Raw genomic sequence first — 17,724 nt, forward strand, 5'->3', positions numbered from 1 at the left:
GGCAAGTAAATGAATTGGTTGAGAAAGGAATGGTGAGGCCTAGCTCCTCTCCATTTTGTTCACCAGTTCTTTTAGTGCATAAGAAAGACGGCACATATTGTATGTGTGTCAACTATAGAGCACTAAATAGGCTTACAATCAAGAACAAATTTCTTGTGCCTCCAATAGAACACCGATTCGATACGTTTCAAGGGTCAACCTACTTTAGTAGGATAGACCTCAAGAGTGGCTATCATCAAATAAGGATAGTCGATGAAGATATTGTAAAGACCGCGTCCTGCACTACATTTGGTCTCTACAAATATCTTGTTATGCCCTTTGGCTTAACAAATGCTCCAGCCACCTTCAATCGCATGATGGAGCGAATATTTTGACCATACCGCAACTTCACTGGAGTATTCTTTGATGATGAGATCATCTACTCCAAGTCTATTGTTTAGGCCATATTATCTCTCAATTTGGCATCCGTATGGATCCCACAAAGTTGGAGGTAATAAAAGAATGGCCTAATCCAACGAATTTACATGAGCTAAGAAGCTTTATAGGTATGTGTGCATACTGTAGACGCTTCATAGAGATTCTCTTTGATTGCAGGTCCACTACATGACTTAACCAAGAAAAACGTCAAGTATGTATGGACTAAAACAAGAGGCTTTTGACAAAAGAAGAAGCTTACCTATCAAGCCGTGCTTGTATTACTGGATCTCTCAAGACCATTTGAGGTCCAATGTGATGCTTGTGGTGATTGCCTTGGAGCCGTTTTGCTCCAAGAAGGGCATGCCATAGCATATGAGAGTCGTAAACTCAGCTCAAATGAGCAAGTATTGGGCATTTATGAAAAGGAGCTATTCTTCATTCCCTAGACTCATGGAAGCATTCGCTGTTCTTCATGCCCTAGACTCATGGAAGCACTCTCTCTTGGGGACTCCATTCATTCTAATGTTCAAAAGCCTCAAGTATTTCATGATGTAAACCAAGCTCTCCAACAAACAAATGAGGTGGAAAAATTTTCTTCATGTTTTAATTTTCATATTGCTCAATGCTGGCAAGTATAATCAGGTGGCCGATGCTCTTTTGAGACGGGCAAAGGTAAATGTTGTGTCAATAGCTACTCACAATGATCTATCTTCTATGATAGATGAGTATGTTATTGATCCATATTTCAAGGATGTAATCTCATCCATTGCACTAGGGAAGAAAGAGGAACCATTTACCTTGCAAGATGGTTATCTTCTCCATGGCAATAGGCTGTGTATTATACACGCACTTCGTGAGAAAGTATTGTATGAATCTCATGCTCCTCCTTATGCGGGGCATAGAGGGATTCAAAGTACATTAAAGGCAATAGTAACATATTTCTATTGGCCTACCATGAAAGAGACATACCGGATTATGTCTCAAAGTGTGTGGTATGTCAAAAGACAAAGTTTGATAGATGGAAGCAACCTGGATTGCTTCAGCCATTGCCTATCCCTGATTCACCATGGGAGAGCATATCCATGGATTTTATCTTTGGATTGCCCAAGTCTATCCATGGGAATACGGGAATATGGACAATAGTTGACAGGTTTAGCAAACAAGCTCATTTTATACATGTCAAAAAGACTATCAAGGCACATCAACTGGCAACTCTTTTCATATCACAAATTTTCAAGTATCATGGCTTGTCAACTTCCATTGTGTTGGATAGAAATCCTAGAATGACCAGTACTTTTTGGAAGGGTCTCTTGAGAATTTAGCTGGCACTAGATTAAATTTCTCTTCAGCATATCACCCACAAACGGATCATGGTCAAAGTGAAATAGCTAATCTAGTGATTCTTGATCTACTAAAAGCCTATGTAACGGAATTAGATCAACGCTCTCAATGGGAGAAGTATCTACCTTTAGTATACTAGAGTATGTACAGACATTGTACATTGTCTGTACATACTTCTACAGGGAAAGCACCTTTTGAGGTGATTGAGGGAAGACCTAAGATCGTCGCTGCAGATGAGTATAGCCATGAATTCTTTTCAAAAGATTAAAGAGGCTATATCTATCTCACAACAAAAACAAAAGGCTGCTGCTAATAAACATATAAAAACAAAAAGCTGCTGCTAATAAACATAGAAGAACCTTAGCTTTTAAGCAAAATGATTGGGTCTTGCTAAAGTTCCCTAGGCATACTTCGGGCAAGAATCCTACGGGACACCAAAAGTACTATCCTAAGCTAGCAAAAAGGTACTATGGTCCCTTTCAAATTCTAAAGCCAATCAAAGAAACGGCTTATCAATTAAAGTTGAACCATTGGCTTATTCACAATGCCTTTCATGTAAGAACCATTGGCTTATTCACAATGCCTTTCATGTAAGAACCATTGGCTTATTCACAATGCCTTTCATGTAAGCCTACTCAAGCCTTACAAAGGAGAGCCACCAAGAGAAGACATAACAGAAGACCCTCCTGATGTCGGGATATAAATGTGTGAGCAGTGAGCCGAGAAGGTGCTGGGCCTCAGGCTGTGGGAGAAGGTAGAGAGGGAGAGAGAACATAGCAAGAAGTAATGTACTCTTAAAAGGAAGCAAGGATAATTAGTTTGATTAATTGAGATACTGAATACAAGATGACGCCATTAATGGCTTAATTTAATCATGTTAGACGGCTTAATCACCTCTGATTAAAAGTATGTAAGGAAATCACAATTTGTCAAACCTGATTACACCAATTGCTCCAGAACGCTTGAAAACCCTAAAGATGACTCTGGTTACAAAAGAAACTGAATTGCTCCAGAACCTGATGACACCAATTACTCCAGAACGCTTGAAAACCCTAAAGATGACTGTGGTTACAAAAGATGACGCCATTAATGGCTTAATTTAATCATGTTAGACGGCTTATCACTTCTGCATGCATTAAAAGTATGTAAGGAAATCACAATTTGTCAAACCTGATTACACCAATTGCTCCAGAACGCTTGAAAACCCTAAAGATGACTGTGGTTACAAAAGAAACTGAATTTGGAAAAGTCTTCTTCTCCATAAGCTTCAAAATTGGCTAAATTAGCCTCACTTATTCTTAATCCTGTTTTTTAATCCCTGTGTAATTAGCTTGAGAATCGAATCCTTTGCCTTGTAGACCTTTGATCAAAACCTGTAGAGGAGGAAAATTCATTGGAGAAAGCTTGCCTCGAAGATCTCTCGAGCTCCTCCTTTCCTGTTGTAGCGCATTCTCTTCAGATATACACCCTCATGTACTAACACATGGCTGCTCTCGGCTTCTATGTTGTGGCCTCAACCTTCAATCATGCATGAGAGTCACCTTGTTGGGCTTCTCACGGATCAGCCCCACACTGGATGCTCTCTCGATCCCTTCGAGCGCCCTTCAATTTAGCCCACTTCTGGCGGCCCAAATCAGCCCCTTCTCGTGCTCAGGCTTCACCAACCTGCAACGCCCTCCAACATACCTTTGGCTTCTCTGCAAGCAGCTCTTCCTCGTCTTCTCCCCTCCACATAGTATGGCATCACTCAAAAGCATGGTCTCTGATCTCCTCCACTCTACTCGGCAGCCCCTCAGGCTATCCCTCTACCTGCCAATGGGTCTCCCTTCAAAGGCATCGAGTGCCCTCTACCTTTTAACACACAGCTCTGCCGGCTCTCCACAATCCCAAGCGGCCTCCCCTCTATAGCACAGTCCTTGGAGGACCTCCAATTCCAGATCGTCTCCGGCAATTGATTCACCACACCAAGTCCCTCTTTCCCTCTATTGGCCGCCCTTCAACCTCCTGTAGCAGCGCAGCCCTCTACTCCTTGCTTACAGGAAGCTACGCTGCCCATCGGCCTCCCCTTCAGTCCTGTGTATTGCCACCCCAACTTGGGATCTCCCCATCTATCTTCAGCTCTCTGTTCGGCCCTTCTCTGCCTTGCTACCGAGCCACCTTCATGCAATAGCGTGAGGCCAAGGGCCCTGCAGCAACTCTCCCAAGTGTTGTCTTTGTCTCTCTCAGGTCCTCGTCAATCAAGTCCTTCCCTTCAACCCATACTCCTTCTAACTTCAATGCTGCCACACATCACCAGCTTGCTCTGCATTGGTTCCCTTTACTTGTTGCAATGCCGGCTTTTAACCTCCTCTTGCCGACCTCTACTGCCCTGGCGCTCTCTCTCGCCATGCCCCCATACACATGGCCACCTTGGCTGCAATAGCGCGGCCTCCTTCTCATGCAAGGCCTACACATGGCCTCCCTTCTTTTTCCAGCTCGTAGCTCTCTGCATGCCGCCACACATGGCGCCCTCTTCCCTTCCGGGTCTTCCCTACGCAGCCTCAATTGTTTTTTCATTATGAGACCATTCCCACCATATTCGACAAAGCGGCCAAAGAAAGTCGGCCAGCAAAAATTAAGCCCGAAGCAACCCATGAAATTCCAATAGTTGAGCAAGATCATCCTGAATTCTTTAACCCATGGAAAAGTATTTCAGAATGCCACCTGCTTTTGAGATGCGTGCATCCGTAAATGCAACCGGAGAGAGGCCTTCGATTTCAAAACTTTCCAATACCAAGATGTACATGTCTTCAAGCATCAAGACCATGAACTTCCAAGTGTCGTTAAAATGCTTTAAATTTGTTAACTGTCCCAGCTTCAAGTACGTCAATGGCCTTCAAACAGTTTTTAATCATCCCTAGACCAACATCGTGAGACATAGTGATAATGGACCTTAACTAAAAATCATACAAATCCCTATCATTTAACAGAATTTCCTTGATGAGACGTGCCACAGCACGACATTCACCCCCTCCGAACCTGCACATCCTCCGGCATGTGCCAACCATCTTTATTAGCTTTAGTCTGCTTCATTAAGAGCATCATCAAACTCATCATCCGATGCATACACTTCATTCCCTGGTTCAGAACGTAGTTCTTCAAGCTCAAACTCGCCTTCTCGCTTATTGAATAGCTTAATCCTCTTCCCTGCTATAGGCACTTTAAGCTCAGTGCCATTCAGCTCACACAATTTGTAGGTAGCATTATCATGTGCATAAAGCACAACATATGGTCCAAACCATCTTTTAACCATCTTTCGCATAGCAGAATATTGATTGTCCAAACTACTGTCATAAACAAGTACCCAATCACCTTCTTTAATGGCATGAGGACGTAACCGGTGCTTGTCATCAAATGCTGCTTTATTCTTCAACGTGCCGCTTTAAGCTTCTCTTTGGCTCGCTCAATATCCTCTTGACGCCGTTCCAGTTGTCGAATACGTAGAGCAAGCAAGTCTGCTGTAGTCATATCATCTTCCCATGGCAGCATCGTCCAAGACATTATTGCTTCGTCAGTAGGCATTATGGGCGTCGAGCAATTCATAAGTATCTTCTCCTGCCATAGCGTCGCGGGTGCTCTCCTTGAGAGGATCCGGCCGCAGGCCATTATTGGTAGGATCAGGAGTACTTTGCTCAAAATCGAATGTCATATTGATATCCGAATCCATGGCTACACAGTGCAGTGAAAGAAGTACTCAGAAAATATACCTGATATTGGGAGCACTCGCAAAGTATAGTAGCCGCGCTAACTCTTTCAAAATCGAGAGTAGTCTGCCGTATATGGAATTTCACGAGCTCGTGATAGTTGAATCAATTAGGCTTGAAGATGCCGACAAAAACTTGTAATTGTTTGCTTTGAAACATCGTAGACGAGTGAATCTTCCCGAAGGAAGAAGTTGCAATAGATACTCGTTCGAAACTTCAACTCCGTCGAAATTTAACTTCTACCGATTTTTGCAATTTCTGAAATTCAGTTTGCCAAGAATTTCGTGGCCCCTTGCCGATGCTTATGTCGAATCTCGGTCGACAACCATCAAAAACCTTGTGTATGGAGTGTGTGCCTAGGTGGGTACGCCTCCTAGCTTGAGTTAATTGAGGAATTTCCCAAGGCCAAAGGCCTTTGGGCGCCTTGAGTGTGAAAAAAATTACTGCTGTCGACTATGGCGACCAACACAGTGCCGCGAGGGCGAGGGAGAGAGAGAAATGCCGTTCGTCGCGTGTTGGGCGTCACTGCAGTGACGAATTCTCCTCCCCTTCGCAGGCGTGTCCACCGAGCTAGGCCACACACCATATGGCGGAGGTCAAGAATCTCTCCCTCCTCGGACAAGCGGCTCTGCACATGCTGTAGAGTTTCGGGTTCCCCCTTAGCAGGCGGTTCTTCATGCCCTCAAAGAGAGGAACATGCAAAAATCTCTCAGTGGCTCCACGCCCTCTTGCCCAAAATAGACCATGCTCTGATACCAATGTAAGACAGGGGTGACTAGAGCCTGAGAGTCCACCACCCAACCACCCTTTATATAGGCATGCCCCTGGCCCTTTGCCCTAGTTGGACTCCCCCTTCCACACCGCCTAGCCCGGCCCTGCCTTGTCTAGTCCGGCCTTGCCGGTGTCCTGACAATGGGACAAGAGGAGAAGGGGAGGATGCACCAATGACAAATGACCCAGATGATGACAGTGGAAGAAGAGGTGCTACCATGACTAGAGTCCAAAAATAGTTGCATACATTGGTTTCCCTACTTTTTACTTTGTGGCAGCAACTTTTCCTCCACTCCTTGGAGTTATTGTCACTATTTTGTAGCCTCTTGTGATTGCTTTGTAATGTCTTGGCAATTTTTCATTAATGAAAATAGAAATTTTCCATTTTTGATTTTTTGTGTATCGTTTTCTTTTCTCTTATAGTTAATTGTCATGTTCAAAGGCTGCCAACAGTGATGTTGACATATTAGAGGAGGTAGTTGAAATGGTGTCTAAGTGGTCCACTGTTGAAGTCCCTTCTACCTAATGATAGGGGTCATAGTGCTAGCATTACCTATTCTATATAAGGTGAGGGCAATAATGATCCATTTTATTCTTTTCTATATGATCTTTTCTAATCTATATTTAATTTTAATGTTCAGAGTCTGCCACCAGTGATGTTGGCACCTTAGACAGAGTAGTTGAAAATTTGTCTAAGTGGTCCATTGTTAAAGTCCCTTCTGATGATAGGAATAATTGGGCTAGTATTTCTTATTCAATACAAGGTGAGGGTAATAGTGATCCATTTACTTATTTTTCTAGTAATGCTATAGATGCCAGCTTGACATTGGAAATTTTGGCTCATCATTTAGATTATGATAGAGAAGTTGAAGGTATCATGTGCAATTTGGATTCTTGGAAGTTGTCAAAAATGGAAGCAATGCTATGTGAAAGAAATGGCCACAATATGGTCTTGAGGTTTCGGGTGCAGATAAGTTCATGGTTCAAATGGGAGATTTGACTGCTAGCAAGGATGGGGAAACCTTGGATACAATGCATGGTTATCCTCAGAGTGACCTACTTGAGATGCAACCCACTATTATCCTTGATCTCTATGGAATTTTATTGTCATCTACACATACTCAATTTATGGACCATTACCTTTTTGTTGGAAGCAACTCATAGAAGTTGAGGTGTCAAAACAGGGTTTTGGGATACCTACAAGGAGTATGCACCCATGTTCCTTGATTGATGTCGTCAAAAGTTCAATGTTTATGTGTGGACATGTTAAAGGCCAAAAATAGGTTGAAAGCAAAAATCACTTTGACAAGTTTAGTGCTCTCTATTGATAGGACATGTGGTTTAGTTCTCTCTATTGATAGGACATGTACAAAGTGCCTAAGTGTTGAATAAAATGAAAGAGAAGAATGCAAGGTAGATGGTATGATATCTCATAGCAACAATTAAAGCCTTGTTGAGCAAATGGTTGGTTGTCCATGAACAAAAATATTTTGTAAATGAACACCCATTGCCATGAGGGATTGATCTTGAGAAAGAGAGGCTACTAGAAAATTGTAGGCTCTCCACATGAGCCTTGTTTTTTCTGCACTACTTTCCCTCATATAGCATGTTCTTAAATTATTTATATTGATGTATAGATTATTTATTGTGATGTATATAAATGAAGTATGCGGCTAGTAAACCTTTTATCCAATTCATTTTTTGCTTTTTTGTTTTCTATTAAATCATTTCTAATATAGATGCACAAAGAGCAGTAGAATATAAACTTTACATAATCTTCTATGCCTACCGGTCTATAAGTACAATGAATAGAAGTAGCCTCCACCCTGAAATTGGCTCTATTCATTGTAGGTAAATGATACCTCAGATAGATCTCTGCAAGAGTATTAGCTCAAGTTGCAAAATAGCCACCAAGTAATATAGTTATAGCTTCCAATCTAACCGGTAGCTTCCTAGACATTACTTGGTAGCTACCTTTCACCTAGGTAGCTACCACCTCAACATCTAGGTAGATTTTAGGTTAATACATAGTATTTTCTAGCAATAAAAAATTGTAAGAAATACAAAAGAAAAAAACACAAAATTTGTTAAAAATAAAGAATTTATGTTTCTTTTATTCATTTGTTCTACTTTTTCTCTTCTACCTCGACACAATTCCCATTTGCCTTGACCATGCCCGTTCCCACATGTTAGGTACATTTCTATCTAGGTTTTTTCCAAAGATCACGAGTTGACCAGAGTTGACCCTTGTTTTTAATCGAGAGAGCTAGATAGAGCTACACTTGGCTAGCATTATTCAGTTAGATTGCTAGAGTTAGCTAGTGTACCTCTACATAGACCCCCTTGATGTCATATTTGATCTAGATCAATGTATTTTTTTTATCGTGGTTGTTGAAACTATGTACAACATTTTACTATTTGTTCTAGATGAGCTAGATAAATTACCATTATACACACATGTAGATACTCACCAATGGTAAATCCACCTCTAGCCCACGACCAGTTAGCCACATAGCTTTCAAATGTTGAGAGTCTGAGCACACCATACAATGCTAGAGCATTTTATTGATGGTCTAGTTGAATTCATAGGTACATGACTACAAATAGTACATTCAGTTTCAAAGTAGCCTCTATGCAAGATCTTGTAAACATCTTTTAGCAGCCACAAATAGTATCTTTGTATGGATGACACTAGACCTATGTATGGTGAATATTGGAGATTGTATACGAAAGAAATAGCCAAACCTAGTGAGCATATATCTTCAAATGTAGGTAGAGCTATCCAACCAAGTTCCTTATGAGATACTTGTAGGAGCATTCATGTGAGGGTACCTATATTGTGATACCCTCTTGCAGGTAATAATGATGATCCTACTTTGGACCCGATAACCATGTCCCCTACTCAACCTAGATTCCTTATCACCTCCAGGATTCACATCATGTAGGTAGTCTAGGAGACTAACCAGTGCACGGATTATGGCTACTATGAGAGTTGAGCAGCAAGACCAAGAGTCTGAGAGCCATACTACCACAGAATTAGACTAGCTTCCATGCATTGAGACAACCATATCAAGGCCTTTGAGAACACCACTAGTGCACATGATAGAGAGGCTGTAGAAACCATAGGGTCTACCATGAGCGCATTATACCTTAACCTTAGCTACTCACATGCTCTAGATATGATGACCATTCATAGTTCAACACCCAAAGATACCATGCAAGTACTACCTGAGGATAGAGCTATCATGAATTAGGTAGATCACTCTAGTGATATTATGCTATGTTTCTTGGCTATAGAGGAGTCATGCCTCGATTTGTTGACCATGATAGGCATGCTTATACCAGAGGCACCTTCGTAGATGACTTTGATACCTTGATATGGCAAATAGTCATAGTTCATAGACATCATTTGGCTATTATTGAGTTCCTCACTTAATGAAGTCAAGGGTATTTGTATGTTCCATCTGATTAGTCCATAAAATGTTATAAAGAGAGAACATCCTGATAATTTTTTGGACACTCAAGTCCATCTTAGACTAGTGGAATTACATGTTGTTGATACATCTACTTAGTTGATGATTGTGGTTCAACAAATATAGATGAGATTCGACTCTAGGATTTTCTGAGCCACTCATGAAACTTATGGTATATCTTGTAGAAGATCCTTACAAAATGGCCATGATCATTTAGAAATGACCAGAGATAGTCCATAGTTACATTCTAGATAGGCATCCTCTGTTAGGTCACCTCCAAAATCTCTAATTCAAAAACATGTATTGCCTTAGAGAACTACAGATTCAATGAGATCTCCAATGATGGAGATGAAGGAGAAGAATGTATATATTGATGATATGCAAGTGTTCCATACATGAGTGCATATGTTGATCATAGGACAAGTGCACTGCCATATTCTACATTTATTGACGATGTTAGTGCACTTATTATAAAGGGAGATGCCACACCTAAGACTATCCATGATGAGATTGCCCATGTACATGACCACAAGAGTGATCTCCTGACGATACTAAGTGATACTATGCTATTGACCTTGAGCTAGGCAAGAGTTGGACGGTGAGGGATCTTGAGCTTTAGAACGCATTGACAACAAGTCACAGGCCGGTGTCATCTCTAAACCCATTACTTGTTATATACAGTCTACCACTCATATAGAGCTAAGTGCTAGCCACCAGTCTTTAAATGTTAGATAAAACACTCAAAAAATGAAGATTTTATTATTTGATGAGATCTCTCTTACCACTCCTAGTTGCACTAGACCTTTGATTTGAGCATATTGACTATATGCACCAGACCGATGAGAATATTTTAGAGGCACTTTGTTTTCCTTTGGGTTTTTTCCTATGTATATCTAGATCTGAGACCCTAGTAAAGGATTTCTTTTTCAGTAATAAAACTCTCACTGCTATGCTGCTAACACACCTTTTTAGGTGATAATGTCTTGTCTTTTGATTTTGTATAGCATATATGGACCTGAGCTTTCACAGAGCATGAGATACATGGAGCTTGAGCATCACATGTTTGTTACTATATAAATCGAGGAGATATGTACCAACAACATGAATGTACTATTTCCTTAACCTTGCTTACATTATTTTTATTGATTGTATGTATTTTTTTCCCATGTGAAATGCCTTATAACATTTTTTTTAAAAAATACATTCCATATCATGGCGGTTTAGGTTTAGTAGTTTAAGATTTTGTACGAATTGACCTGTCAAAAAACTGACTTCATTTTTGGTGGCTTTTGATTAAATCGAGTCCATGAACTAGCTAGCTTAGTTGATGGGAGATTGTTCTTAATGATATGACCCACATTTAGCATACTCTAGGCCTATAGTGTAAGCACTAGCTCTTAACTTGATATCACTAGGACCACATTCTTGTGGAAGAGATAAAAAACAAATCACACATGAATAAAAAAGAAAATAAATGAAAAATATGTCCAAAAAAGGAATTGAAGAAAGACAACCTTAACATCAAGCAATGAAATCCTTATTTTTTGTTAGTGTTGTATGTGGATTAACACCTTATTGGTCCTTGGTGGGTGGAGGGAATCACCTTGGCATCTGTTCTCAAGGCCCTAAGCCAATGCCCTAGGTTGATAGGGGTCAATTGTCGCTAGGGTAGGCTGGTAGACTCTTGGAGGAAGTTATTGTGGGTAACAAGGATTGAGAGTTGTAGCTTGTCCTACCTTGGGATGGTTGCCTTGTGTTGTGATTTTGCATTACTTTTTTCAATGATATCGAAAACAATCTCTTCTATGTACTTCATTTTGTGCTTGTGATGTTTTGTTAGTAGAAAGGTTTCTTTAGCTATAACCAAAGACAGATGTATGCAAGATCATGTGTAGACACTTTTGGCAGTTTAAGCAGACTTGGACTCCTTAAAATAGGAAATTTACGCAAAAAAGTATGACATATTACTATAGTTTTTCTCACTTTTGAGAGCCAAGAAAAAATGCCTACACAAAACACATAGCCAAGAGTGTATGAAAAAGTCATAATTGTCAATCGATCTAATGAAAATAGTACTTTTTGTGTGTAAGGACTCTCTTGGTCTAACCTATCTCTTATTGCCATAACATTGTGATCCTAATAGAAACTTGAACATAAATCTAGTATCGCTCATATATTTGCAAAAGTTATTTTGTATATCAATTAAGCTCATATTGAGGAGCTTATTTGAATTATTGGAACTTTTTGTGAGATGTGTTTTATTTGTTATCCTTATTAAAATACTCTATTAATTATACTTCTATTATTTTACACAAGATAGATGTAAATGGAAAGTTCATTTTGCAAGATCCTATTGTGATTTGATAGATATACTAGTAAGATATGTGGTCTCGTTAAAAATCCAAAATTTAAAGATTAAATTTTAGTATAAAAGCACCTTAGTATGTTAAAATGATAAAGTAAACTTAAAAAATATATATATTAAGTATTCCAAATTATATTGTTGGTTATGGATTTCATATATCCTCTAGAGCTAGGTTCAAGTTAACTATAGAAAATAATTTGACTAATAAAAAGTAAGTATTGTATTCCCATCTTTCACCCATTTTAATTTATTCCATTCTTTTAGTTCACCTATTGTGTAGATCTAAGAGTTTTGAATGTACCAAAACTAAGATTTTTAGATATTTGTGTCATCCAATTGTTTTTTCTAGTATCTCAATCCTATTGGCTATGTAATCACATATAGTGCATATTCCACATTAGTAAATCCTTGTTGGCTATGTAATCACATATAGTGCAAACTCCACATTAGCAAATCCTAGTTGGCTATGTAATCACATATAGTCCATATCCACATTAGCAAATTGTTGTGGCATGTTGAATGTCACACTCATTACCCAATTGTGCAAAGTGGTTAGACAATCCACCATCATTTAGGTGTTGGTTGTCCTATTAAATAAGCTGTTTATATTAGTGAAGTTTGAGGTAGGTTTAGCCTTTATTCATTACTCTCTTGTATGTGTCTTACTACTAATAATATCATAATTATTAATCTAATTATTCAGCCAAATACTTGTGATTTCTATTTCGTGGTTAGTTTGCTATTTGCATGTCTTAAACCATGTAAGCAATCATCTTCATATTTTATGTCATCATTGCGATCGTGCGCTATGTTGATTATGTGTTGGATTATGGTACTTCTTATGTTAATCGTTGTCTTGTAGACACATTCATCCTCACTAGTGTACTAGTCATGCCATTGTAGGTCCACGCCATGGCATTGTTAGGGACAACAAATCTTAGGAAGCAGGGAATGTTGGATGCATTCATTCTTACTAGTGTACTAGTCATGCCATTGTAGATCCACACCATGGCATTGTCAGGGACAACAAATCTTAGGAAGCGGGGAATGTTGGATGCATCCAACACAAAAATGACATGCTAATAGCAACAAGAGTAAGCATGTGTAGTGCACAAGATTGTGCATTTATGTTAACAAAAGTTGTAGACATGGCTCCTTGGAAGAAGGTGTTTGTTTTCTTGAAGATTCTTGCACAGTGAAAAAAATGGATATAGGAAGTAATAGTAAAAAAAAATTACAACATTGTGGACCCTTTGATATTCTTAAGAATATTGAGGATGTAGATTACAACTCAAAGTGCCGAAGATTTATCAAGTGCATCTCGTGTTTTATACTTGTATGGTAAAGGAATCCTCTCACCCTTATAAGAATGTAATTTCTCATGTGGTCTTGGTGGGACATCTCTTTTTGGTGAGCATTTTTTAGCGAGCGCGCAAATTCCAAAATGATTCTCTTTCAACCCTTGATAGTTAAGGATCCGCTCTTTTTTTCCCTCTCTCCTCATCATCTCACACCTTGATCAAACTAAGGGAGCCTATGACCTCAAACATTCATTGTTCGAAAATCTCCCTCTTTTTCGTCTCTCTCATGCACACTCATACACAAGCACAAAAGCACACCCGAATCATTACTCTCTCTCTCTCTCTCTCTCTCTCTCTCTTAAAATATCATAATTTATGTCAAGCAACAAGTTTATCTACCAACTGGACAATGGTACGACTAAACAACAAGCAAATTTTAAGGGATTCCAATCCAACTTGTCCCTAATAAATCAAGGGATGAATAACATTGAAAAACTGGTGAAACATACCCATATAAACTGATATTTGTACTTGTATAGAGGTCTTTCAAGCTAAGAAAAAGGTTGGCCATTTTAAACTTGTTATATTGTTTGAGTTTAATCTATTTTCTTTCTCAATGTAAAAGGAGAGCCATCTTAATTTTAATTAACTTATTGGTACAATAATTTTCTTGTCTTTTGGATTAGCCCACGTGGACATGTAAGTCGGCATCTCCGCTCATGTCATTTACTAAATTGTTCATCTTCCATTACAAACTTGTCTACTAGATCTTTGAGGTTTCTTGGGATTGTTCTCATGAAGTTGAAAATTGTATCCTCATGTATGTGTGCATGCGCGTGCGCAAGCGAATAATAAGACAAACCAGATCCTTTCTATTACCCAAGGTGGTGGATTGGTTATCACAACTCCCTCATGAGTTATAGGTCTCGTGTTCAAGACTTGTTGGATAGAATCATGAGGTCTCTTGGGATTGTTTCTACGTAACTAAGAATTCCTCTCTCTCTCTCTCTCTCACACACACACACACACACACACACACACATGCGCACGAGCATACACCTCGAAAAAAGTACGGAACATGTGTATAAGAAGGATGGTCATTGAAAATCTACCAAAGGTGCCTCTTCTTTATCTTCTAGAATCTAGAGGCTGGGATCTATGGTGAGATAAATAAGAACCGTAGATCTCTAGCATAATAATCTTCTGTAAAAGATAATCCAGGTTACATCCCCTGTAAAACTTGGTTAACCTATCCACAATCACCCACACAAAGTCATGCCACCTATTCATTGAAACGTAGAGGCGGTCATGCAGCCTCCCATATGAACAAGAGCCCAATGGAGCTGCAAATGATAGACAACACAGAGAAGTCGAGCTTCAGAGAGCTGTGTGTTTTCAGGATGGGCATGACAAAGAGCATGTATTCACAGTGGGCTTGTGTATCTATACAAACAGGCGCTATTCTAAGAGAAAACATGGAGAAAGAAGAACCCAATTGTTCCATGAAATGACTGAGCAGATCACCATAGCTATCTTCAACATTTCCTCAAACAAAAGGCAGACCGACCTACGTCCCCTATATATCTAAGGGAGCCCTTGATAATTTAGCTTTCTAGTACACTGGTTTAGAAGCAATCTCACTGTTAGGCATTCAAATACGCCTTGCTTGGTTATACATATACAAAGCTTCACAAAAGCTGCATTCAACTCAATTTGGCCTTTGTACTAGAATCTTGTCAGTGTACGCCACGCCTTCAAGAAATGTCTCGCTTCAGACAGCCACTTCCCTTGTCAAGGTGCTATTGGATGCAAGGATGCACTCCACCCACAAAGCAAAGGACAGAACTTTGGCTTAGGCACTACAGAGGCAATGGGAAAGATTTTGAGCTTCACTACTCAAACCACTTTAAACAGCTTAGAATGGACCTTCCAAAGTGAACATTACTGATTATGAGCTTTTCAGAGATACCATCAACATCAACATCAACATACAGTACATAGGGCTACAAGTTGCTTGGTCTCACATGACAATAATTGTGCATGTGCAAGCAAACAAGGGGTTGGCAATGACCAATAATACCCTCTGTCCCCCCTAAACCTCACTCCATAGATGCTCTCAGAGGCAAGGGGCTGAGACATGTGTGCTGAACTCATCCTTTTGCCACCTTCGCCCACCATACTCCTGCACGGCCTTTCGTACCATAACTCTCGCTTCTCAGCAAGAGCACATGCTCAACACTATTCATGTCATACACATTGTCAGCAAGTGCTTGACTGGCTATCAAGCACAGCTTCCGCATCACAAATGAGTTCTCGCCATGATTTCCCATGGCCAAGCCACATTCGAATACATCAAGCCTACAAAGGGCCATATTTTCCTGACATAGCACCTGAGGCTTTAGGAGGGAACAAGCCGCAGCTCTGCCTCGCAACCCTACAGGTCACACACTTGTATTAAAAAGCCTGCACAGTGTGCTCGGCTTCTGGCTAGCGCCGCGGCAGAAGAAGAACTTGGGAGGGCAATTCAAGAGGCAGTTATCCACAAAGCTAGCCATTATGTTCTCCGGAAGCAATTTAGTGAAAAGGGCTGGAAGCGGCCCTGTCAAGTAGTTTCCATCAAGCATTAGCCTCTGCAATGGTTGCAACCCAATCATCCCTGCAACCGCTTTGAGAGCATAGCTCACATGTATTTGTCCACTAAATGCATTGTGGCTCAGCGAGAGGGATGACAACCTTGGCATGCGTGCAAACATGTGCGGTAACATGCCTCCAATTTTATTGTTGCTTATGTCTATAGCTACCATCTCTGACCCAATGATGCTTCCATTCAAATCCTTGTCTCCATTAACAATGTTTGTAAAAGAGTTGTTTGAAAGATTGAGCTGTTGCAGATTAGGGTGCTTGAAGAGCGAGGCATCCATAGGGCCAGAGAGGCGATTTCCACTCAGATCAAGCACAATCAAGACAGGGCTAAGCCCATCTACATGTGCTTTGGTTAACCCTCCTGTTAACACGTTGTTTCTGAAAGAAACTGAAATAAGTCTAGGTGGAAACCACAGTGGCACACCTCCGGAGAAGCTGTTGCTGGCGAAGTCAAGTGACTTAAGCTGCTGGAGATTGCTCAAGTCTGGAAGAGGCCCGCTGAAGACATTATGCTGGAACCTGCATTCTATAAGGCTTGCTAAAGAGTTGAGCGAGCTGGGGAGCGTGCCACCCAGTGCATTGTCATTCACATTCAAGATCTGCAAGCTCTGAAGCTTTCCGATGGTGTCCGGAAGCACTCCCGAAAAGGAATTTCCAGAGACATCCAGAATCACAAGGTGACTGAGCTGCCCAATTGAGCTTGGAATTGTGCCCTTCAATGCATTCCCACCCACTTGCAAATACTGGAGTGATGAGAGGTTCCCTACTGCAGGAGATAGGGTTCCACTATACCCTGAACTATCCAGCTTCAACGTGGTCACCCTTTGAATGCCTCTGTTGTTAAGGTCAGCCTCACATTCAATGCCGCACGAAAAATGCTGTGCTCCGAATACATTGTTGCATGGGTCCACTGAGAAATTCCAAGTCCTGACACAGCTGCCTGCCTGTATACTCGCAGGGTCGAATGCAGCCTTGACTTGGATCAATGCTTGGACGTCGGAAGGGTCTGTGATTGCATTAACCTGGGCAGCAAGGAGCCATAGAAGAAGCAAACCTGATGCATAATTCACCGTCATCTTAAACCATAGCTAGAGTGGTCGTCCAAGGCTGGCTGCAAACAACAATAAACTCTTATGGGTCTGCTAGGGGTATTTACAGATAAGCCCAAAGGGACTGCTTAACAGCAAGGAGACAAGCAACAAAATCCCATTAAGATATGAGACAGGGCAAGTGCTGAAGAAGAAGGGAAAAACCGAGGTGGAATAGGATACAAAGTGCAAAAAGCTGAAGAAAACAGGGGAGGGGCAGCCTTGTGTGTGTGCTAATGGCCTAGCTTGATGGCTTTGGCTACACACATACACAGCTCATGCATGATGCACAAATGCATGCATACCCATGATTACAGATGCCCTGTCTCTCTCCTAGCTCAAAGAAGCCTGCAAGTAGCAGGGGCAAAGCTGGTGGGAGAAGGAAGGACAAGATAGGCACAACATAACCAAAAGGTATTGTGGCCCTGAGGGCATGAGTCTGAAGTCATGCCTATCTCACACACACAACTCAATATGCAGAAGAGGACCACATCCCACGTTCCTACTCTCTTGTGGAATTTGGTAGGATCTCATCATCTCTCTCTCTCTCTCTCTCTGTGAGGCACACACCCACACTCTCCA

The 17,724-nt window shown here is 40.7% G+C and overlaps 1 protein-coding gene across 1 annotated transcript; it reads right to left on the bottom strand.

Moving 5' to 3' along the window:
- Positions 1-15,332: 15,332 nt before the first annotated feature.
- Positions 15,333-17,596, bottom strand: LOC147459909 (uncharacterized). The gene has a single exon (XM_086511083.1). It carries the CDS (start codon positions 17,128-17,130, stop codon positions 15,853-15,855), a length of 1,278 nt encoding a protein of 425 aa, XP_086367209.1. The 5' UTR covers positions 17,131-17,596; the 3' UTR covers positions 15,333-15,852.
- Positions 17,597-17,724: the final 128 nt, after the last annotated feature.

Source organism: Adiantum capillus-veneris, chromosome 4 (assembly GCF_014529385.1).
Source record: "Adiantum capillus-veneris isolate H3 chromosome 4, ASM1452938v2, whole genome shotgun sequence".
Lineage (NCBI taxonomy): Eukaryota > Viridiplantae > Streptophyta > Polypodiopsida > Polypodiales > Pteridaceae > Adiantum > Adiantum capillus-veneris.

Coding starts and splice junctions, on each gene's coding strand:
- LOC147459909 (XM_086511083.1), bottom strand. CDS start 17,130: ATGACGGTGAATTATGCATCAGGTTTGCTTCTTCTATGGCTCCTTGCT.